Source organism: Saimiri boliviensis, chromosome 12, assembly GCF_048565385.1.
Source record: "Saimiri boliviensis isolate mSaiBol1 chromosome 12, mSaiBol1.pri, whole genome shotgun sequence".
Lineage (NCBI taxonomy): Eukaryota > Metazoa > Chordata > Mammalia > Primates > Cebidae > Saimiri > Saimiri boliviensis.
The window spans coordinates 103,867,922-103,890,697 of NC_133460.1; the positions used below are offsets into that span (position 1 = coordinate 103,867,922).

At 48.5% G+C, this 22,776-nt stretch overlaps 1 protein-coding gene across 2 annotated transcripts in view; it reads right to left on the bottom strand.

Moving 5' to 3' along the window:
- RGS10 (regulator of G protein signaling 10) overlaps window positions 1-21,342 on the bottom strand; it is a 43,670-nt gene extending 22,328 nt beyond the window's left edge. Inside the window, exons 1-3 of one of the 2 annotated variants that reach the window (XM_003922146.3) lie at window positions 21,213-21,342; window positions 6,484-6,602; window positions 4,748-4,834 (exon numbers count right to left, since the gene is read on the bottom strand). In XM_003922146.3, coding sequence (XP_003922195.1) covers window positions 4,748-4,834; window positions 6,484-6,602; window positions 21,213-21,261 — 255 coding nt within the window. In that variant the 5' untranslated portion in view covers window positions 21,262-21,342. Of the gene's footprint in view, window positions 1-4,747; window positions 4,835-6,483; window positions 6,603-14,432; window positions 14,904-21,212 lie in introns of those variants that run through there. The other variant, XM_074382961.1, reaches the window with a different exon arrangement.
- Between the last annotated feature and the right edge of the window lie 1,434 nt (window positions 21,343-22,776).

Consider the following 22,776-nt stretch of genomic DNA (forward strand, 5'->3'; position numbering starts at 1 on the left):
ACTGGGGAAGAAGCGGTCACCGCTCCCAGAGCCCACAAGACAAACCACACGAAGACAGACAAGTAAATGACACAGATACACAGAGTCGGTGAGTGCTGGGTAATGGAAGTCAAGGAATGAACCAACACAGGTTCTATTAAAACAACGGAGATAACAGCCGAATTTGCATTGACTCCTCAATGGCCTTAGTTGACGGAGAGAAAAAAATCCTCCCATCTACGGCCATGCCACTCTGAGTGTGCCCGATCAGATCTCATCTGATCTCAGAAGCTAAGCAAGGTTGGGCCTGGTTAGTACTTGGATGGGAAGAAAAATCCTCCCATGGTCTCCCTGCTGGAACAGATGTGATAAGTTTGACTATGAAATCCAGTTAGGTGAAGTGCACAATAGAGGATTTAAAAGAACTGGCCGGGCGCAGCGGCTCACGTCTGTAGTCCCAGCACTTTGGAAGGCCCAGACAGATGGCTCATCTGAGGACAGGAGTTTGAGGCCAGCCTCACCAACATGGTGAAACCCTGTCTCTACTAAAAATATAAAAATTACCCAGGTGTGGTGGCAGACACCTGCAATCCCAGCTACTCGGGAGGCTTAGGCAAGAGAATCACTTGAACCCAGGAGGCGGAGGTTGCAGTGAGCTGAGATCGTGCCATTGCACTCCAGCCAGGGCAGCTGGGGTGACAAGAGCAAAACTTTGTCTCAAAAAAAAAAAAAAAAAAAAGAACAAAGCAATTCAGTTAGGTGACTTCTCCCAGTGCCTATGTTCCCCGCCCCCGCCCCCCTGACTTTTGTAAATTAGTAATTTAGAGCTTACTCCCGGGCTTTACTTCCCAAGCAGCAGGACTCACTAGGAGATGCCTGGCATCAGAAATGTGGCTCTGAATTCTTTTTTTTTTTTTTTCTTTTGAGACAGGGTCTTACTCTGTCACCCAGGCTGGAGTGCAGTGGCATGATCATAGCTCACTGCAGCCTCAATCACCCCAGGCAACTACAGGTGCACAGCATCATGTCTAGCTAATTTTTTTTTTTTGTATTTGTTTATAGAGACAAGGTCTCACCATGTTGCCCAGGCTGATTTTGAACTCCTTGGCTCAAGTGATCCAACCCCCTTGACTTCCCAAAGTGCTAGAATTACAGGCGTGAGCCACTGTGCCCAGCCTCAGGCAAGCTGCTGCTTAACTACTCAGATCATATCCCTGCATCTTCTAATGGGAACGATGACTCACATTGGGGCCCAGACACTCCAGGACAAACACCCCAGGTATCACCAATGCCTCCACCCAATCTGCATTCTCAGGCAGTGACGGGACGGTGGCATTCACTGCACCAAAGCAATTGCCGGTTGCATTCCAGGCTTAAGGACACAGACTTTCTAGAGAAGTCCTAAGCTGGGCCAGGCGCAGTGGCTCACACCTGCAATCCCAATCTTTGGAAGGCCAAGACAGGCAGATCACTTGAGATCAGGAGTTCAAGACCAGCCTGGCCAACATGGTGAAACCCCATCTCTACAAAAAATACAAAAATTAGCCAAGCGTGGTAGCACACACTTGTAATCCCAGCTATTTGGGAGGCTGAGGCAGAAGGATCACTTGAACCCAGGAGGTGGAGGCTGCAGTGAGCCAAGATCGTGGAACTATACTCCAGCCTGAAGCCCTGTCTCAAAAAAAATAATTATAATATAAAATTAAAAAAGAAGTAGAAGAAAAAGAAGAAGAGAAGAGAAGAGAAAAGAAGTCCTATGCTGGATGTGTCGGGGTACAGGCATGGAAAGGGGCTGCCCGTTCTGAAGCTCTCTCTGTAGGACATGGACAGAGCAGGGCAACCCAACACCAGACCTGCCTGACCTGAAAGGCTGGAGGAGGCACGTCGGAAGTTTGACCCCATCCTCCCAACCACCCCATTAAAGTCCTGCAGGGGCTTTCCCGGCCCTGCTCACCTTGGCACCCAGGTTCCCAGGTGTGGCTTCCTTGCCAGCCTGAAGCACAGCACAGCAGCCTCCCCCTCAAACATGCCACTCATTCCTTCTGGTCTTCCCTCAGCTCTTCTCGCCAGCCCTGCCTGCCCACACACTGTCGCTGCTCCCGGGAACGCCCTCCCATCTCAATGGAGGGAGGGCGTTCCCTCCAAGTCTCAGCTAAAAAGCCACTTCCCCTGGATCCCTCCCTGTTGCCCTCGCCTTGCTCCCACGACACATGCACTTCCCATCTCCACGCCCATCCTAGCACCTGCACAGGCTTGCTCCCTCCAGGCGCCTTCCTTGGTGCTGCTCACCTGTCTTGTCCCTGGGCTGCCTCCTGCTCAGTGCCGGGCATCAAGCAGGCACTTCACAAAGATTCAGGGAGTTCAACTGAACGGAGGCACAGAGCAGCATGGTGTGCAGGGAACAACAGGTGACCTCATGGGGGCTGGTTCACATCCTAGTTCTGCCGTGTTGCGGGGACCTCACTTCCTTGTTACACTGCAAGCGTGGGCTGGCCCACCCCCAGGCCTCTCCTACCTCTAATAGTCAAAAGAAGAAGGCAGGGGAAAGGACATCTGTTTGCTTGCTTGACTCTGAGCTAGGATTTTACGGTGAGGCTGGTTGCAGTAGTTGCAGAGTCTACCATTTATCGCTGATGGTCCCCGGGCCCTGTCCTTGGTGCTGGGGACAAAGGACAACAGAGAGGCTCCTGTTCTGAAGGCCCTTAGCCTGAATCCTAACATTCCAAAGCATCCCCCCCCACCTGCTTCTCACTTTCCCTTGAGGCCCCCTCTCCACCCAGGAGGCTCCGGCCAAGTTCACCCAAAGGAGAGAAAAAGCCAGAAAGCAAAATCCGAGGGTCACACCCAGCAATGGCTTTTCAGGCAGGCCTGGGAAGTTCAAGCCAAAGAGACTCCATCTTAGAATCCTCCCTTGCCACCTCCGGAGAGGAAGGTGGCGGAGAAAAGGCCGCACTGTGCCATCTGGGGGGATGTGCGTCTGCGCCCGGAAAAGCCGTTAAATAAACCCATGATGTACATTTTCCAAGCAGTTGTCTGCAGACACTTCACAGCTCCTGGCCCATGGATTCCAGCTCTTGGAGATGAAACCTCAAAAACTGGCAACCCACAAGCCGCATCTGCCCGTGGGTAGGTTTTGTTTGGCAGGCAAGGGTTTAAATTTTTTAAAATGAGTTCCAACATTTAAAAATCATCTGGTTTCACATATGGATCCAAATGTCCAGCTTCTTTAGAAAAACAGGCAGCCCTAGGAAGAATAGAAGAGGTGCCTTGGGAAGAAAGGCCATCAGGGTCCCAGGGCAAGCAAAGATCTAGGAGATTGCCGTTAGTGAGTTGGTGAAGACAGAACCTGAAGCAGGGAAAGTCCAGACAGCCACAGGCCCTAAACCACCAGCCACAGGCCCTAAACCACCAGCCACAGACTGTGCAGGCAGACGGGCTGTCCTCAGTTGGCTCCAGTCCCCACCACTCCCTCCAGCCTCACACCAGGAGCCTCTTTCATTCACAGGACTTACTGGCTCCTGCAGACATTTAGCCAGCAGCCTCTTAGAAAGATACAGGACCAGGCCTCATAAACCCACCCAGGGCACAAGCCTCCTTCCCCATAATCTCATCCACCTCCCTTAGACCCAACAGTTAACATTGGGAATGAAGGCAAAGAGGACACATCTACCCAGGAGAACAGTCAGAGACTTTCTATGCAGGATGCTCGCCAACTATGAGACGCTCAGAATGGTATATTGAATAATCGACAATCCCTCTGATGCATCTTGTGCTTTTACCATCATTACACATCTGCATATTGTTTTACCACGTCCAAAAATGCTAACATGTCAAACTCTGGGGGAAACATCCTCATAACTTATTCATGAAGAAAAAAATGGTATGAGAAATTCTAAATGACATAAGTTGTTATTTTTATTTTAAATATTGGTCCATTTGAACAGCTCCGTTTAAAAATGGATTCACTCATCCTTTTAAAAATGATTAATGGGCTGGGCGCAGTGGCTTACACCTGTAATCTCAGCACTTTGGGAGGCCGAGGTGGGTAAATCACGAGGTCAAGAGATCGAGACCATCCTGGCCAACATGGTAAAACTCTGTCTCTCCTAAAAATACAAAAACAGCTGGGTGTGGTTGTGTGCGCCTATAGTCCCATCTACTCAGGAGGCTGAAGCAGGAGAATCGCTTGAACTCGGGAGGTAGAGGCTGCAGTGAGCTGAGATTGTGCCACTGCACTCAAGCCTGGTGACAGAGCAAGATTCCATCTCAAAAAAAAAAAAAAAAAAAAAAAAAAAGGGCTGGGCATGGTGGCTGATGTCTGTAATTCCAACACTTTGGGAGGCTGAGGCAGGCAGATGACAGGGCCAAGAGATCAAGACCATCCTGGCCAACATGGTGAAACCCCATCTCTACTAAAAATACAAAAATTAGCTGGGCATAGTGGGGCATGCCTGTAGTCCCAGCTACTCGGGAGGCTGAGGCAGGAGAATCACTTAAACTCAGGAGACAGAGGTTGAAGTGAGCCAAGATTCTGCCACTGCACTCTAGCCTAGTGACAAAGCGAGACTTTGTCTCAAAAAAATAAAAAATAAAAAGATTAATATTTGATCGACACAAGATACTTGATCTGGAGCTTAAATCTTCCCCCAAAACTAATGTGAATCAGGTTTCTTTAGGCAATTTCAGAATCTATTGGAAAGGCAGTTGTAACTTTATAAGGAAATGGAAAAAAAAAGTCAAAAAAGTGATTACAGAGTGGAGGAAATACCTGCTTCTTATCTTGCATTTTCTTAAAATCTTCACACGCTAGCCAAAACAAAACGTTTTCTTCACTGAACTCCTTTTTTAAAAATTCCTGTGGATACAAAGAAAAAGAGTTACACAGTATCCCACATTTTTAAAAAATGAAACAAATGGCATTTCCCTTCAAAGACTGATACGGCAAAATTCAACAGAGGAACATGGTTCAGTTACCCTCGGAAAACTCCACTCTCAAAAACAAATGCGTATGTTTAATGTTAAAGCTAGAATTTCATGTGCATTTGACTTTAATGGTTTGAAATTGTAACGAAGAGTACAGATGAAGCAGGAATCTACTCATATTTCTAAGCTGACAATAAATTACCAAAAAGTAAATTAAAGTGGAAGATATATTAGTTCCTTCCAGACAGTGTTTAAACAAAGTACATTCCTCTAAAATCAGGCTCTTTTTTTTTTAAACAAAAGAAAAGAAAACACATGAAGCGTGTCTAAAGCACCATGATAAAAACTATTTTAAGTTGGAGGTATGTGTGTTTTCTTTTGGCAGATCTTGGGCAGTCCGTGGCACAGTCAGCTACTCTGCTGAGCAGAGACCTCCTGGGTTGCAAACACTGCTCACAGTAGCCTGGTGACCAGGAACTAGAAACCAAGTACCACCTGCCACTCCCCTCCTGGGAGCCCCAACAGAGACCAGCTGCATGAGAACTCATCCTATTCCTGACCCAAGACTTAAAGACAGAAGTGATCGGAACTCATTCTCAAAATTCACATGTGGTCCTCCAACTGGCAACAGGGGCTTCTGCTAGTTGGAAAAGTTCTTTCTTTCTTTCTTTCTGTCTGTCTTTCTTTCTTTCCTTCCTTCCTTCTTTCTTTCTTTCTTTTTCTTTCTTTCCTTTCTTCCTTCCTTCCTTTCTCCTTCCTTCCTTCTTTCTCTCTTTCTCTCTTTCTTTCTTTCTTCTTTTTTCCTTTTTGAGACAGAGTCTTGCTCTGTCACCCAGGCTGGAATGCAGTGGTGCGATCTCGACTCACTGCAACCTCTGCCTCCTGGGTTCAAGTGATTCCTGCCTCAGCCTCCTGAGTAGCTGGGACTACAGGCGCCCACCATCATACCTGGCTAATTTTTGTATTTTAGTAGAGACAGGTTTCATCATATTGGTAGGCTGGTCTTGAACTCCTGACCTTGTGATCTGCCTGTCTCAGTCTCCCAATGTGCTGGGATTACAGGAGTGTGCCACCATGCCCGGCCGGGGAAAACTTATTTCTAAGTGGCACTGACAGTTCCCCATCCATCAGCCCTGCTCTCAGAGGTCCCTTCACCAAGTTCACATTGGCAGCCTCTCTCACTCTGTCAACAATGCATTCTGAGAATCCCCCAAGCACGAGAGAACAAGCCTTCACATCAGAGATACCCAGAACTGGGAATTCCTCATACAGACTCCACCAATGGGCATGTATCTTCTCCCCACACCCTGCTTCCCCTCCCACCTCACTACACAAAAACCAGACACAGGCTGCTCATGCCCCTCAGTGTCTGTCCAGGATTATCTGTGACAGTGTTGCCAACATGGTCATGACAGATGACAAAGTCTCACCCTCAAGCTGGGATAGACAGTACTGATCTCTCGAGCTGGCACAGAGAGTGCTAAGCTGATAGACAATGCTGAACTGCCTATTTCTCCCCTGCATGCATCTAAACTTCCACACATACTGCATCCATCCCGATTAACAATGAAAGAGACAAACCCTAAATCTTTTCACGCCTTCTGGGTCCTCCAGGAGATTCTCCAGGGATGCTGCCCATTTGGCTGTGCTCTTGAGGCTCTGGTGGCTGCTGCTGGAACTGCCATCGCTGTCGTGGATGTCTGCAAAGCAAATCTCAGACTGCATATGTGGCCAAAAGAACACTGTCATTTTAAGAAATCTGCATGCAATAGCCAGCACTGTGATTGCCATCACAGCTGACATACGCCAAGTTATGTGCCAGGCTCTGTTCTAGGTGCTTAATGTGATAGACTCATTCTTGTCACACCACCCTGTAAGGCAGGCACTACTATTTCCTCCATTTTATAGTTGGGGTAAACTGAGGCTCGAGGTGAAGGGACCTGCCGTTTCCAACCAAATCCTTCCCCTACTCTTGTGTCCACTGACCAGTTTGGAGACAGCCCTCAAGTCTCACTCAAATCCTCCTCCCAGAGAACCTTGACTCAACAGCAACTGCTGCCCCATGGCACTTTGTGCACAGCCGTACAATTGTGGTGCTGTGCTGTGACAATTGATATGACTGACTCCCACTAGTCTGAAGCCTCTTGTATGTCCTCATCTTATATCTCCAGCAGGTGCTGTTGAGTTTGACACAGAGATTTAAAAACTCATTGCAGGATAGGATTCAGGAGATGGTGCAGAATGTCAGAGGGTTGCCAGAATATCCAGGCATCAAGATAAATGATCATTTCAGGCAACATTTTTTTTTTAAAAAAATCAAGATTTATGCTAAAAAATCCATGATGAAAACAATGTCCAATTTTTTTTTTTTTTTTTTTTTTTTTTTGGACAGAGTCTCCTTTTATCCCTCAGGCTGAAATGCAGTGGTATGATCTGGGCCCACTGCAACTTCCGCCTCCCAGGTTCAAGCAATTCTACTGCCCCAGCCTCCTAAGTAGCTGGGATTACAGTCATGCGCCACCACACCCAGCTAATTTTTGTATTTTTAGAAGAGACGAGATTTCACGGTGTTGATCAGGCTGGTCTTGAATTCCTGACCTCATGATCTGCCTGCCTCGGCCTCCCAAAGTGCTGGGATTACAGGCGTGAGCCACTGCACCAGGCTAAAATACCCAAATTTTAAATAAAGACAGAATTGGTTATACTGATTTTTCCTTTTGCTTCAGGCTCCAATATGGCTTAGCATCACTGTTACTTTGCCTGACTTTATTTAAACTTCAGATATTTTGTTCAACATGGATGTTTTTGCATTAATTTTGATCTTTTAAAACACTGCACTGGCTGGACATGGTGGTTAATGCCCATAATCCCAGCACTTTGGGAGGCTGAGGTGGTCAGATCACTAGATCAGGAGTTCGAGATCAGCTTGGCCAACATGGTGACATCCCATCTCTACTAAAAATACAAAAATTAGCCGGGCATGGTGGTGGGCACCTGTAATCCCAGGTATTCACGAGGCTGAGGCAGGAGAATTGCTTGAACCTGGGAGGCAGAGGTTGCAGTGAGCAGTGATTGTGCCACTGCACTCCAGTCTGGGCAACAGAGCAAGACTCCATCTCGGAAAACAAACAAACAAACAAAACACTGCGTTAAATATAATTTATAGGCTGGGTGCAGTGGCTCACACCTGTAATCCTAGCACTTTGGGAGGCTGAGGCAGGTGGATACCTGAAGTCAGGAGTTTGCGAGACCAGCCTGGCTGACATGGTAAAACCTTATCTCTACTAAAAATACAAAAATTAGTTAGGTGTGGTGGTGTGTACCTGTAGTCCCGACTACTTGGGAGGCTGAGGCAGAAGAATCACTTGAACCTGGGAGGCAGAGGTTGCAGTGAGCTGAGATCATGCCACTGCATTCCAGCCTGGTGACACAGTGAGACTCCATCCCCGCCAAAGAAAAAAAAAATCAGCAAAGTGAATCACTTTTAAATTACACTTTTTAAAAATTGAGTCTCATAATTATTAATTGCTGCAAATAGCTAGGGGGCCACACAGCTAAAAATGTTTTTGGAGAAAATCTCTATCAGAGCACACTGGACTGACTTAATATTAACAGCTCCTATGATCTCTGATGTTCTATGAGGGATCAAAATACATGTTGATTTCTTGATCCCCTGGGACTCAGAATCCAAGCACCTGGGGACACTACCTAGATTTCAGACATTCACTGGCTGACATGGGCTAAGTAAAGTAGAACCAGGCCAGTTGGACACAGTGGCTCACGCCTGTAATTCAAACATTTAGGGAGGCTGAGGTAGGAGGATGGCTTGATCTCAGGAGTTCAAGACCAGCCCCTGGGCAACATACTGGGATCCCATCTCTATAAAATATTTTAAAACTAGGCTGGGCTCGGTGGTTCACACCCATAACCCTAGCACTTTGGGAGGCCCAGGTGAGTCGGTCACTTGAACAGGTATTTGAGACCAGCCTGCCAAACACAGTGAAATACTGTGTGTACAAAAAATACGAAACTTAGCTGAGCATAGGGGCAGGCACCTTTAGTCCCAGCTCTTTGACAGACTGAGGTGGAAGGATAGCTTGAGCACAGGAGGTCAAGGCTGCAGTGATCCATGACTGTGCCACTGTATTCCAGCCTGGATGACAGAGCAAGATCCTGTCTCAATCAATCAATCATCAATAAATCAGAAACCCAGAAACCCAGCAGGGACTGTGCTTCGATGCTCATTGGTGATGGAGTACGTAAGAGATTTATTTGGGACAAATCCTTTCCTCTAACCATGAAGCAAACTCACTTAAACACATCACCAAATGGAGTTGATGCTTTTCTAAAGTGACTCTTCAGTTCATGGATATTAAATTAGTTCCCTGTTCTCTTTGTAAATGCTGCAGTGGCAAGCTCCCGAACACTGAGTTTCTTTCCAACAAAGTATAAATTCAATTAAAAGATCATTATTACAAGAAATTTCTGCAGCAGGGTTCATTCTGGCAAGCATTCCACTAATTTACTATTCTGCTCTTTGCCCAGAGAATACAGTTTGACAGTTTACTCCATTTCCCCAGCAGATTTTCTCTTAAGTAAATAAATACAGAGACACAAGTTCACTGTTCCAGGAACAATCTAGGCAGCTGCAAATTTCTCTTGCCATGGCAGAACCACTTTGGCCATAAGTTTTCAGCCTTGGTCTGAAAGGATTCCAAAACGCTTGATATTCTTTTCCATAATAAACCAGACCATGGTTGGGTTTTCACCACCATGCTGTCTTGCAAATAAATACACACATTAGATTACCATTTAGGCAACAGAGTGTCTGAGAGTTAAAACAGTTAGCCTCACTGACAGACAATCGCTAACCCCCCACCCTTTATTTATACTCTAATTATTTTTGTATATTAGGTTTATATGTCTGTTTTCATTTGAACAAAAAGTTTTATAACTGGAAACACACCAATGTGGTCCAGCCCCACCTCCCCCACGACCTTACTTTATAGACTGGGAAGCAAGAATCCAGAAGATAAAATGACCTATCCAGATGATGCAGCTAATGAATCACTGGATGGAAGCAATACTGGGACCTATGTGGGAGGTCAACTGTCCTCACCAGGGCCCCGTCTACAGCATCCCAGCGCTCCTGGGAACACAGAAAACGAGTGAGCACTTCCATTCCATCGTCTCCTGGGCTGTCATCTCCTTTGCATCACATGTCATGAAATACATTTACAACCAACACTATTACAGTAGAGCATGGAATTTTCAGGGATGGCTCAGAAAGTACACCAAGATGGGACTGTTCTTTATAGCCATGGGTATTGGTTTTCTGGCTTTGGTGCCCTAGATAAAGAGAAATTCCTTCTTGCCTTGTTGCCCACCTTCTGTCCCCATAAGTGGCATGTAAGATCCTTCTATCCGAGATACCTACTCTTTATCTGTCATAAGTTTTCATTTTCTCCAGAAATGGTGTGAATTTTTCTAAGACTTCCTGATTGTCTTTCAAGTTTGATTAAGGCTTTTGGCTACGGCACCCCACCCTTTTAAAATCCATCTTGATTGACATCAGTATAGACAGATCTTGATGAGACAGCATTTGCAAACTCTACTCACTGGGTAATATCTCTCTTTTCCAAGTCACTGTCCCCAGCATCCAATGTTACTGAGCAGACAGGGATAGCGCTTAGACTGAGGGTACTTCCGCTACTCAGGGTGCCCTGCTCAGGGGACACACTAAGTTATGAATTCCTAAGCCATCTCAGTTCACTTTAAATGTTGCAACCCACTGGGCATGGTGGCTCATGCCTGTATTTCCAGCACTTTGGGAGGCCAAAGTGGGCAGATTGCTTGAGCTCAGGAGTTCAACACCAGCCTGGGCAACATGGCGAAATCCCGTCTCCACAAAAAATACAAAAATTAGGCTGGGCGCAGTGGCTCAAGCCTGTAATCCCAGCACCTTGGGAGGCCGAGGCGGGTGGATCATGAGGTCAAGAGATCGAGACCATCCTGGTCAACATGGTGAAACACCATCTCTACTAAAAATACAAAAAATTAGCTGGGCATGGTGGCACGTGCCTGTAACCCCAGCTGCTCAGGAGGCTGAGGCAGGAGAATTGCCTGAACCCAGGAGGCGGAGGTTGCGGTGAGCCGAGATCGTGCCATTGCACTCCAGCCAGGGTAAAAAGAGCGAAACTCCGTCTCAAAAAAAAAATACAAAAATTAGGCTGGGCATGGTGGCTCATGCTTGTAATCCCAGCACTTTGGGAGGCCTAGGCAGGCAGATCAAAAGGTCAGGAGTTCAAGACCAGCCTGGCCAACATGGTGAAACTCTGTCTCTATTAAAAATACAAAAAAAAATAGGGCATGATTTTTTATATTTTTAATAGAGATGGAGTTAGTGCATGCCAGCTACTCGGGAGGCTAAGGCAGGAGAATTGCTTGAACCCAGGAGGTGGAGGATTCAGTGAGCCGAGATCATGCCATTGTACTCCAGCCTGGGTGACAGAGCAAGACTCCATCTCAAAAAGCAAACAAACAACAACAACAAAAGCCACGCATGGTGGTATGGGCCTGCAGTCCCAGCTACTCAGGAGGCTGAGGTGGGAGGATCACTGGAGCCCAGGAAGCAGAAACTACAGTGAGCCAATATTGCGCCACTATGCTCCAGCCTGGGTGACAGAGCCAGACCCTGTCTCAAAAAAAAAAAAAAAAAAAAGGTATTAAAAAAAGAAAGAAAAAAATTTTACTCCAAGGGTGAAGGGGAAGCAGGTTAAAATTAATTAAATGAATGAATGAATGAATGTTACAACCAGTCCAGTGATATTAGAAGAAATAACCTTTCTCAATAGCAAAACAGGTTTACTTCTGAACTTAAGAATAAAGCAAAACCAAGATTTCCCAGCTGCCCAACTTCTGGCACTTGGATCCACAAAGTTCCAATACTCTTCTATCCCTTTTCATTGATAAAAGTTTCCACTTTAGACAGATTACACAAGAAAGCAGGATTGGAATGCATAGGCGGAAAAATACGTCAAGCATGTTCTCCAGCACCTTTACAATCTCTCCAGCTAGGAAATACTTGCTTGTGATATTTGTTTGTTTCAATTTTGTCAGGCTCAGTTTTATTTTTGTCATTGTTTATTCCAGCTGTAAAACGTTTTTGCAATGAATACAAGTTTTTGGTGTTCTTTGTTTTCTTAGCTCCTGGGCTCTGTTTTTTCTTTCTTTTTTTTTTCTTTCTTTTTTTGAGATGGAGTCTCTCACTGTCACCTAGGCTGGAGTACAGTGGCACCATCTCGGCTCAATACAACCTCCATCTCCCAGGTTCAAGTGATTCTCCTGCCTCAGCCTCCCAAGTAGCTAGGATTACAGGCATATGCCACCACGCCCGGTTAATTTTTTGTATTTTTAGTAGAGACGGGGTTTCGCTATGTTGGCCAGACTGGTCTCAAATGCCTGACTTTGTGATCCACCCATGTTGGCCTCCCAAAATGCTGGGATTACAGGCATGAGCCACTGTACCCAGCCAGCTCCTGGGCTCTTTAAATCATTTTAGATCTTCAAATTTTTTGCATGCAAAATATGTATTTTTCACCAAATTTATTTTCAGATTAATCTGTCATTAGCTAATATGAATGGTTAATACTTGCAAATGGGCCAGGCATGGTGGCTCACACCTGTAATCTGGGCACTTTGGGAGGCCGAGGTGGGTGGATCACTTGAGGCCAGGCATTCAAGACCAGCCTGGACAACATGGCAAAACTGTGTTTCTACTAAAAATACAAAAGTTAGCCGGGTGTGATGGTACACTCCTGTAATCCCCAGCTTCTTGGGAGGCTGAGGCAGGAGAATCACTTGGACCCAGGAGTCGGAGGTTGCAGTGAGCCAAGATCATCATACCACTGCACTCCAGCTTGGACAACAGAACAAGAATCCGTTTAAAAAAAAAAAAAAAAAAAAACTTGCAAATTATTTACAATGTACTAGATACTATTTCAAGTTTTACCTGAATTAAATCATTCACTTCTCATAGTAACCTACTGATTTGGTTAGTATTATCCCCACTTTGCAGATGAAGAAACTGAGGCACAGTAACTTATAAGGGTCCCGGCTAAAAAGTGGAAAATCATAACCCAAACCCAGGCACCCCTGCTCCAGAGTACATGCTCTTTACCAAAGGCTCTATTGCCATTTTTAGTTTTTATACCTGCTGATCTTTATATTCACAGAGACCAGAACACAACAGCCTTTAAGAAACCAATAACAATCACACTTTGGGGAAAAAAACAAAACAAAACAAAAAACAGAAAACTGGGTAAGAGTCCAATCCATGCAGGAAAAAAAAAAAGTCACATAAGACCAGGTGGAATCATCTAGCACACAAACACAATGTATATGCATTTTCCATTTATGCTTATGCTGTCCTATGTGGCTTCCGGCTTCAGTAAAAGCCATTATTTCAAGGGTGGGTAAAGCATCACTGTGCAGATGGCTGGGGCTGGTTGTTTGCAGCTTCTTTTATGATGCATTATTTATAGATGCTATGATGTCATATCTCACAGAGACCTTCTCCAGACATTAATTCCTTGGAAATCCATACTCAAAAGGCATCTGTCACACTCAACGGAGCTGAATGCGCACAGCATGGATTTCTGCTGTTAATCTGCAGGAAGGTCTGTGTAATTATCCTGTGTAGACAATTTCTCCAAGTCAAATAATATTTTAGTAATATCTCACTATTCAGTTTCCTCAACAGCAGAGCCAACTTAACATTCTCAGAAGGTCTGTCCCAAAGTACTCCCCCAATCTCACAGGCTATTAAACATTCGAGTCCAGGAAAAGGCAGAGCTACTAACTCTAAATTCCAAAGTGGTTTGGTACAACTCACATGCACACGTGTGCACACACACTGTACTCCTTTAAAATACTCTTACTTTGTAATGAAGTTTCAAAGAAAGTACATACACCACAAAACTTATTTAAAACCTCTTGTCACCTATACCACATCAAGTGTATTACATTTTTTTTTAAGTCCTCCCAATTTAGAATCAGAGAGTCATTTTGTTACAACTGGTGATCTGTGTAAGGCTCCAGAGAAACTGGGCCATGGAAACATTGTATCTAAATATTATTTAAGTGTTTACCAGCTCCAGTATCTAACTGCTGAGAATAACTACCCTGCCTACATGCAGTTCCCCTGCTGGAGAGATTTGATTGAACTGCAGTTAACAGGAAGTAATGTTAAAAGCGAAAAAATATTTTTCAATAATCATTATAATTGCCAGCATCCAAGTCAGGAGCAAGAAAGCAGGTGGAAAGGGTTGGCTCCACTCAGAAAGGGCATCGTGGTGTTTTCACACGAGGGCTTGGGCCTCACAGAAAGTCAAGTGCTCCCGGTGGCCCTTCCAAAGTCACCTGTGCACCTCTGTGTCCTTACAGCACACTCTTCCCAGCCCCCGCCCCACCCAGGGCCAAGTTGACAGGCAAACTGCAGACACTGAAAGGGGGTGGGGGCCATTCCTTACATTCCATGCTCTGGGGTCCACCTGAGAAGTTCCACGCGTCCAACAATCCACTGCCTTCTCAGAGACAACTTGTGTGAGAAAGGCAGAGACTGGAGGGCTCCCAAGCACCCTTGGGTCCAAAGAAAAAAACAAGCCTCAACATCCTCTTTTAAGTGGACTAAACAACAGTTGGCCACTGGTTTCCAGTTTCTACCAGAGGGAAGGAAACAAGAACGCTCAACTGTTATTTGCAGCCTCCCTAGACTCTCCACTTTCCAGGCAAAGGCCAGAAAAAAGAAAATGACCCAGCGGCCCTAGCCTGAAAACAAAGACCCTGCCATCGATTTTCTCCACTTCCAGAAGCCCCTGTGGGTCCTCTGGGGCCTGACACTTATGCGTAAAGCTGCCCTCACTCTCCTGCTCGGCCTCAATCTGTCCTGTACCCTCCCTTGAGGCAAAGTAAGTGACTTTCTCCTCCAGGGTCAGTCAGGTGGATGGCACATTTCCTGAAAGCAAAGGCTGTGTCTTCTTCGGGGTCAGCATGATGTCTGGCACTCAAGTATACATTTTATAGTAATAAATATTTTCTTTTTTTTTTTTTTTTTTTTTTTTTTGAGACGGAGTTTCGCTCTTGTTACCCAGGCTGGAGTGCAATGGCGCGATCTCGGCTCACCGCAACCTCCGCCTCCTGGGTTCAGGCAATTCTCCTGCCTCAGCCTCCTGAGTAGCTGGGATTACAGGCACGTGCCACCATGCCCAGCTAGTTTTTTTTGTATTTTTAGTAGAGACGGGGTTTCACCATGTTGACCAGGATGGTCTCGATCTCTCGACCTCGTGATCCACCCGCCTCGGCCTCCCAAAGTGCTGGGATTACAGGCTTGAGCCACCGCGCCCGGCCCGTAATAAATATTTTCTAAGGAATGAGCAAAGCCAGGCACCAGGCTGAGAGCAGAGGGCACAGAAAGGAGGACAAATAGCTATTAAAAATAGCTGACATTTACTGAGCACTTACTATATCACATCAAAACTCTACAACTATCCTTGGAAGTTTGGGCCCCATTTGACAGATCAGGAAACTGAGGCACAGCAAGGATAAATAACTTGCTACAAAGAAACAAGAGGAAGTGAATGAGCTGGGATTCAACCCCAGGGTGTCTGGCTGGAGAGAAAAACACAGAGAAAGATGCCAGAAATGAAAGGTTGGGCCCATTTTCTCACGGAACTTAAAAAGAATTGAGGAGAGGAGGCCAGGAGTTCCCAGGTGGCCGCCTGCCCACAGTGCCACAGGCTGGTAGGAAGTTTTCCTCACTGGTCCATGAAGAAACGAGAAGGAAGACCAGGAAATATTTACCGAGCGAGCTGTGCTGGTGGAGTAAGGACAGGCTTGGGTTGCTTGTTTGGTTTTTGCTTTTAAATAGATCACTGTTTCTTTACATGGGCACAGTTCAGGACACACAAAAGGGAGTGCGGTGTCACAGAGTCTTCCTCACACTCCTGTCCCTCAGGTGCCCGGTGTCTCTCCCCAGGAGTGACAATCTCTAGAAGATTCTACCTGAGATGGTATCTTTCCTACTACTGGGTGTGTTAAAATGTCTTTTTCTGTGTGAAATGATAAAGGTGTTTGATGATGGCTTTGTTTGTTTCTAATGTCCTGACCAGAGAAAAGAAGGATGGGAGAAAGGGAGGGAGGGAGGAAGAGAGGAATGAAGGGAGGGAGGAAGGAAGGAAGGAGAGTTATCAGCTCCACATTCATTCTCTAAACACATTTTAGCAAACACTCTAAATGGCTGTTGTGTTTAGGTAGCTGTGGACTTGGGTCCAGGACTTGAGTTCTCTGGTCTGCCCCTTCTGAAATGGGTGGCTCCGGACAAGTCCCTGCCCCTTAGTGGCCTCTGCAGCTCTCCAGACGAAATGGTTCCCTCCTGCTCAGAAATGAAATGGTTCCCTCCTGCTCAGGCTCGCTGCTCTGTCAAGTGCAGAGGGTAGGAGGCAGTGGGGCCTATAAGGGTGGGGCTGCTGGAGCAGGGAGACCCAGGCTTTGGGACAGGACAAAGTACAGCTGGGGGAGCAAAGGCACAGGAGGGTATTGTCCAGTCCCTTCAGGGGTAGAGTAGGGAGCAGGAAAAATGGGACTGGGAAGGACTCGGTCAGCTAAGGGGCCCCCCACCAGGCAGCAGGGCAGCAAGGTAGACCTGAGGGTGCTTAGCAGGGCCCGTGACAGATGGGAACTTGCTTGGAAGGGAAGTTTGTCCCCACAAGTCTGCAAAGGGCTGTCTCATTCCAGCGGATGCCGCCTGACAGCTCTTATCAAGGGACCACTACTGCTGCCTGCCAGGGGGGCCCCCTCTGCTCCACCACCCCCAGGGCTGCTGCAGCAGAGAGCTATCTGGGGGAAGCAGAAGAAATTCAGGGGCATAAATTTAGTGCAGTTTAAGCAGCAGGTTCCCAGAGCCCAGTGTCCAGGGACTCACTGAACCCAGGGAGGGAAGTGACTCCGTTCACCCAGGAAGCCCTAGGAAGTGGCCATGCCAAGCATCTGGCTAGACATCTACATTTCCAACCATGAAGAAATGAGACATCAGATCAAATACACATCAGCCAAGGTGGATAAAACACAGTGAGCACCTCACACCCTCCAGGCTATGGGCTGCGCTTGGTGGTGGCCAGAGCAAGTCCCAGAGGCTCAGCTGGCTCACCGCTGATCACACCTGTAGAAAACAATGCCCCTCGGCCTGACCCCTCTGTCCCTGCAGCCCTGGGCAGATGATGTTCTGCAGAGAAAGTTTCCCCAGCGGCCAAGGCTACCCTGCTTCAGGGTTGTTAAAACAAAGACATTAAATCGCTATGCAAACTGTCATCTTTAAATAAAACAAGCCCAGCCATAAACTTGAAACTGTTCCCAAGGGTTTAATGGGATCCTGTATGACAGGCCTGAGGGGACGGCTGAGGCCTGCCTGGCAGGGTGGGAATTCCCCTGAGAGGTCACCCCTGGATGCAGCTGCAGGGGTGGGGAGTGGGGTGGCTTCGGCTTCCCATCTCAGATGGGCATATCCCAGTTATTAACAATTCAAGGTTGATAACTAAGCAGGGTGAGTGGACAGAATCCCTTTGGGGGACCCTCACATTTCACTGGCCTGAGAATTCTCCAGGGTGCTTGTTGAAGATGCAGCCTACCCTCTTGCCCCATCTACAGTCCCCAAGAATAATCAGTGGGTCTCAGTGAGGCCTGAGAAGCTGCACTTTATCAAGCCCCTCCTGAACCCACACGACTGGCAGAACACACTTTGAGAAACCTCAGGAAGGAGAATGAGGAAACCCCACTCTGAATCTTGGAAGGAGGGTTAGGAACTCAAAATCCTTCGCGGAAAGACAGTGTCTCCAGTGCGATTTTGCTGAAAGGTAGGAAAGGTGTAAAACAGAAGGTGCTAGGGGAGGCAGGGCCACAGCCAGTTTCAAATCAGAGGTCCTGCAGGGGCAGCTCCAGCTTTCGTGGGGCCTGAAGTTTATAGAATTTGAGGAGCCTCTTTAAGAAAAATAATTCAGGTTGGGGCAGCAGCTCATGCCTGTAATCCCAGCACTTTGGGAGGCCAAGGTGAGCGAATCCTGAGGTCAGGAGTTCAAGACCAGCCTGGCCAATACAGTGAAACCCCGTTTCTACTAAAAGTTAAAAAATTAGCTGGGCATGGTGGCAGGCACCTGTAATCCCAGCTACTTGGGAGGCTGAGGAAGGAGAATCGCTTGAACCCAGGAGGTGGAGGTTGCAGTGAACCAACATCATGCCACTCCACTCCAGCCTGGGTGACAGAGCTAGACTTCTCCATCAAAAAAAGAAAGAAAGAAAGGGGGGCAGGGAAAGAAAAGAAAAAAATAACTCAAAATTACCAAAAAAAAAAAAAAAAAAAATCAGTACAGGATCCCAAGGATCACTTGGCTGGCTTTTTGACTTAGTACCTCTGTCCCCAGGCCCAAATGACCCCTTTCTTTCATTTTTTTTTTTCATTTTTTTTTTTTTTAAGACAGAGTCTCGCTCAGCAGTCCAGGCTGGAGTGCAATGCCGCGATCTCAGCCCACTGCAACCATCATCTCCCAGATTCAAGCAATTCTCCCATCTGAGCCTCCTGAGTAGCTGGAATTACAGGCACCTGCCATCATGCCCGGCTAACTATTGTATTTTAGTAGAGACAGGGTTTCACCATGTTGGCCAGGCTGGTCTTGAACTCCTGACTTCAGGTGATGCATCTGCGTCAGCCTCCCAAAGTGCTAGGATTACAGGCATGAGCCACTGTGCCTGGCTAAAATAACCCCTTTCTCATTACGCTGCTTTTCGATGGCTAGGTGGTGATGACCAATCAGGCAAGAACTCAGGTTATTTCCCATAATGGGGGCAAACCTTACACCTACAATTCCAAAGAAAATCAGGCTATTGGAGTTGAGGCATCCAGTACCCAACCATGATGTTTAGTGGCTGATCTTTCTTTCTTTCCTTTTTTTGTTTGTTTTGAGACAGAGTCTCACTCTGTCACCCAGACTGGAGTGCAGCTGCATGATCTAAGCTCACTGCAGCCTCAACCTCCCAGGTTCAAGTCATCCTCCTCAGCCTTCTAAGGAGCTGGGATTACAGGCACGCACCATCATGCCTGAATATTTTTTGTATATTTTGTAGAGATGGGGTTTCGTCATGTTTTCCAGTTTTATCTGGAACTCCTGAGCTCAAGCAATTCTCCTGCCTCAGCCTCCCAAAATGCTGGGATCACAGGTGTGAGCCACTGCGGTCGGCCTGAGACTGACCTTTTTATAAGTGATATAACCACGTTTTATTAGGCTTAAAATTTTGTTGCCCTGAAACAATTTATTCCCTAAAACTGCCTTCAGTCTTTTTGGGGTACAACCTGGCTACATGCAAAATCACCCTAAATCCATTTATCTCCCAGGAATCAACGGTTCTGTTTGTCAAAGTAACAAGTAACATGTACAGGGCTATTCATAGCAGCTCTATTTATAACAGGCAAAAGGGAGAAAAGCTAATAATTATTAAACATCTATTATGTGCCACGCATTGTACTAGGGGTTTCATATGGTTTTGTGTATTTAATCCCATAACTCTATGAAACCCACTTTGCAGATGGAGAAAGTGATTCAGAGGTATGCTGGTACATCAGCTCTCCTGAGTCAAGAGGAAGCCTTCTTTTTTAGCATTTGTTGATTTTCATGATGTAACTATCCCATCATAACTGCTTTCAAGCTACCTATGGTTTAACAACCAGTTCCCAGACTTCTTGAATATTTAGCAACTAGCTTTTGCAAGCCAGTTTGAGCCAGCTCCAGCACATCATTGAAACGGAGGCCCAGAGAGATCAAGTAATTTGCCCAGTGTTGCTGAATGACAGAGTCAAGGTTAGAACCAAGAGTTTAATTCGAGTCCAGGCTCTGAGCAGGCTCCACAGGCCTATGCCAACCATTGAGAATGGTTAACATTAACACCCACAAGGGAATTATTTGACTCACACACAGCACAAAAAGTTTTATATGACCACTAACTCTAATGGAGCACTTAGTACGTGCGGGACAACAATGTAAGATAATTACAACAACCCTATGAAATCCTACATACTAAGTGCAATTATTTGCAAAACTTGATGGATGGGAGACAGGCTCCACTTACGTGCTGAAAAGGAGGGTAGCTACTGTTGTGCCCATTTTGCAGACCCTCATTCTGCAGAGAGGTCCCACGGCTGGTGAATATGGTTAAGGTGAGATTCGGATCCAGCCAGTCTGGTCCCAGTCCACAATGTCCCTCATAAAATATCAGGAGCAGAAAGGAAATGCACCAACGCGTATAAACTCTGAGCACCAAACAGAAGTGAATCTTGGCGTAGGAAGCCCGGGAAAGCCTCTGAACTCCAGCGGCAGGCGAACCTGGGTTTGAAGGCCTCCCCATCACCTGCTGGGTGTGACTGGGGCAAGTCACCTAACAGCGCCTGGCTTCCGCTCCCTCCTTGCTCACCGGGTTGTCCTAGGGATGAAGGGAGAGTTCACCGAACGCGGTGGACAAGGCCCTTGGCGCACCCGAATACCTGCACAGGTCATAGCTATTGTGATGAGCAAAAAGAGTAGGAGGACCGGAATCAAGGGCATAACTTCACCTTCACCGTGGGGCCTTTGTCCTATCAAGTTGCCCTAGATCGTGGCTCAGGCTGGCTCGGAGTGACAGCAAAGGCGAATCCTTTGTAACGTCCGAACTTCGCTGGCACGGACCGCACAGGTGCCCTTCCCCATCTTGGGTTTCTGCCACCCTCACGACCCCACCTTTCGGCTCCTCGCGGCAGAAGCGAAGCCCCCGGCGTCCCAGGCCCTGTCGCCCAGTCGGATGCCCAGGTCCAGCCGTGCTCCCCGGGCGCTCGGGCATCCTTCCACCCACGCCCGCAGCGGAGGCGGAGAGCGCCACGGAGGGGGAAGCCCGCGAGCCATTCTGCTTTCGGAATCTGGAGCCCTTGCCGCTTCCAAAGTTTGGGGATGTTTCGGGGCTCCTTTTTCTCCCAGACCATCGCTAAAAAGAAAACTGCTGCTGTTCCCCCTTTCAACCAAACTTCCTCCCCGGGGCGCTCGGGAGGAGCTCTGCGCTCCCGTCGCGGCTGGGACCGCGGAGGTGCGGGACAGAACGGAGAGAAGTGGGGCGATGGGCCGGGGCTCCCATCTGGGAGGTACAGCAGAGCCGCGCCCGAGCCCAGGAGGGCGGGCAGGAGGCCGGGCAGGCGACACGGCGCCGCGACCGCCAGCCCGCGGGTCCCCGGAGCCGCTTACCTGACGGCGGCCGCTTCCTGCTCAGCCGGCTCACGGCGCGGTTGAACATCGCAGCGGGCGCCCGGGGAGGAAGCTGGAGCAGCCCGGCGGCGCGGCGGCAGAGCGGGAGGAAGGCGAGGAGGAGGAGGAGGGCGAGGAGGAGGAGCGGGCTCAGCACCGCCCCAGAGCGCTCGGCCTCCGCCCGCCGCCCTCCTCCCAGTCAGACGCCGCGTGGCGCGCTCCTGAAGCGCCCTGCCCGCCCCCGCTGGTGGGGGCTCGGGGTTCCGCCCCGGGGTGCCCGGGCGGAGCAGGACGACCCCGGGTGACCCCTGATGGCCCGGAGTCCGCCCTGCGCCAGGGATGGGGTGCAATGGCCCAGAGGGAGCCCGAGCCGCCCGGACCTTAGTAGCCCAGCCGAGGCGGTTAGCGCGTCCCGGGGTCGCTGGCCCTCGCCTGAGATGCAGCCCCGGCCGCCCCGCCCAGCTTCGAGCTCCCGCGCCCATCGCTGTCTCCCGCCTTCTACAGCCCGGGAGAAACGGGCACGGCGCCGCTGGCTCACCGAGCTTAGGGGCTCTCAGCGCGACTTCGGGGGTGGCAGGCGGGGTCCTCTCCCGGGTCACAGGCGGGGAAGCCGAGGCCTCGCGGTCCTGCAGAGTCCGAGCGTGGCCTGGCCCATGGCCTTTGCCTCTCGACCTCAGGATCCCCGCCTGCCGGGGCCTGGCTGCTCCCCGACTTCGTGAGCGCTGCGCCTTCCAGCCCAGCGAATGAGGGTGGGGCGTCCCCAGGGCCCGTGCGCTGAGCTAGCCGAGCCGCCGCGGGTGGGCGCCCTCTCGCCGGCAGTGCCGCGCGCGCGCCAGGACTCTGGGAGACCTGAGAGATTTCTGCAGGAACCCCACCACCACCACCACCACCACCCGGTTCCAGCCCCGGCGGTGCCCTGTCCCGCACATCGCGCGCTCCGGACACTTCTGTAACTTTGGGGACACGTGGGCACAGTCTCCGGCAGGGCCTTCGGGCTCCACAAGCGGAACCACTGGGGCCCCCACGGCGTCACCTGCTGGGCGCTGCGCGCTCCACGGTCTCCTATTATTTCATTTCTTCTGCAGAGCAGCTCCAGCGGGGGTGCCATTAGCCCCCATTTTCTTGAACATTTGGTTTGCAAGAAATTGTCTTTCTGGCGAGTTTTATTTTTCTTCTTGTGGATCTGGCTTTGTCTCTAAATTGGTCTTTATTTTTAGCTGTACTAATTGCTATTTTTCTACACTGTTCCTTAGTTGCCCTCCCCCCATCCCCCCGTCCTTTTGCAGTTCTTTCACTAGTTGGCACTTTCTTTTGTATCTTCTATTCTGAGCTACCAGTTCTGCTCACTGTCCCTCTACCCACCCCACAGCCCCAGTTCCACGCCAAGTGTGTCCGGTGGCTGCCTCTTGCTTCGCTCCCCACTATTCCCCTCTAAAAGTCGTTTTCCTCGGAGCATTTCCAAGCACTCTCCCCCTCTGCTGCCAAAAGAGGATTTCCAGGCTCCTGAAGGGTACCGGTGGCCGGGAACAGGGTTACACCCAGCGGGGTGAGTTCTGATTTTAAA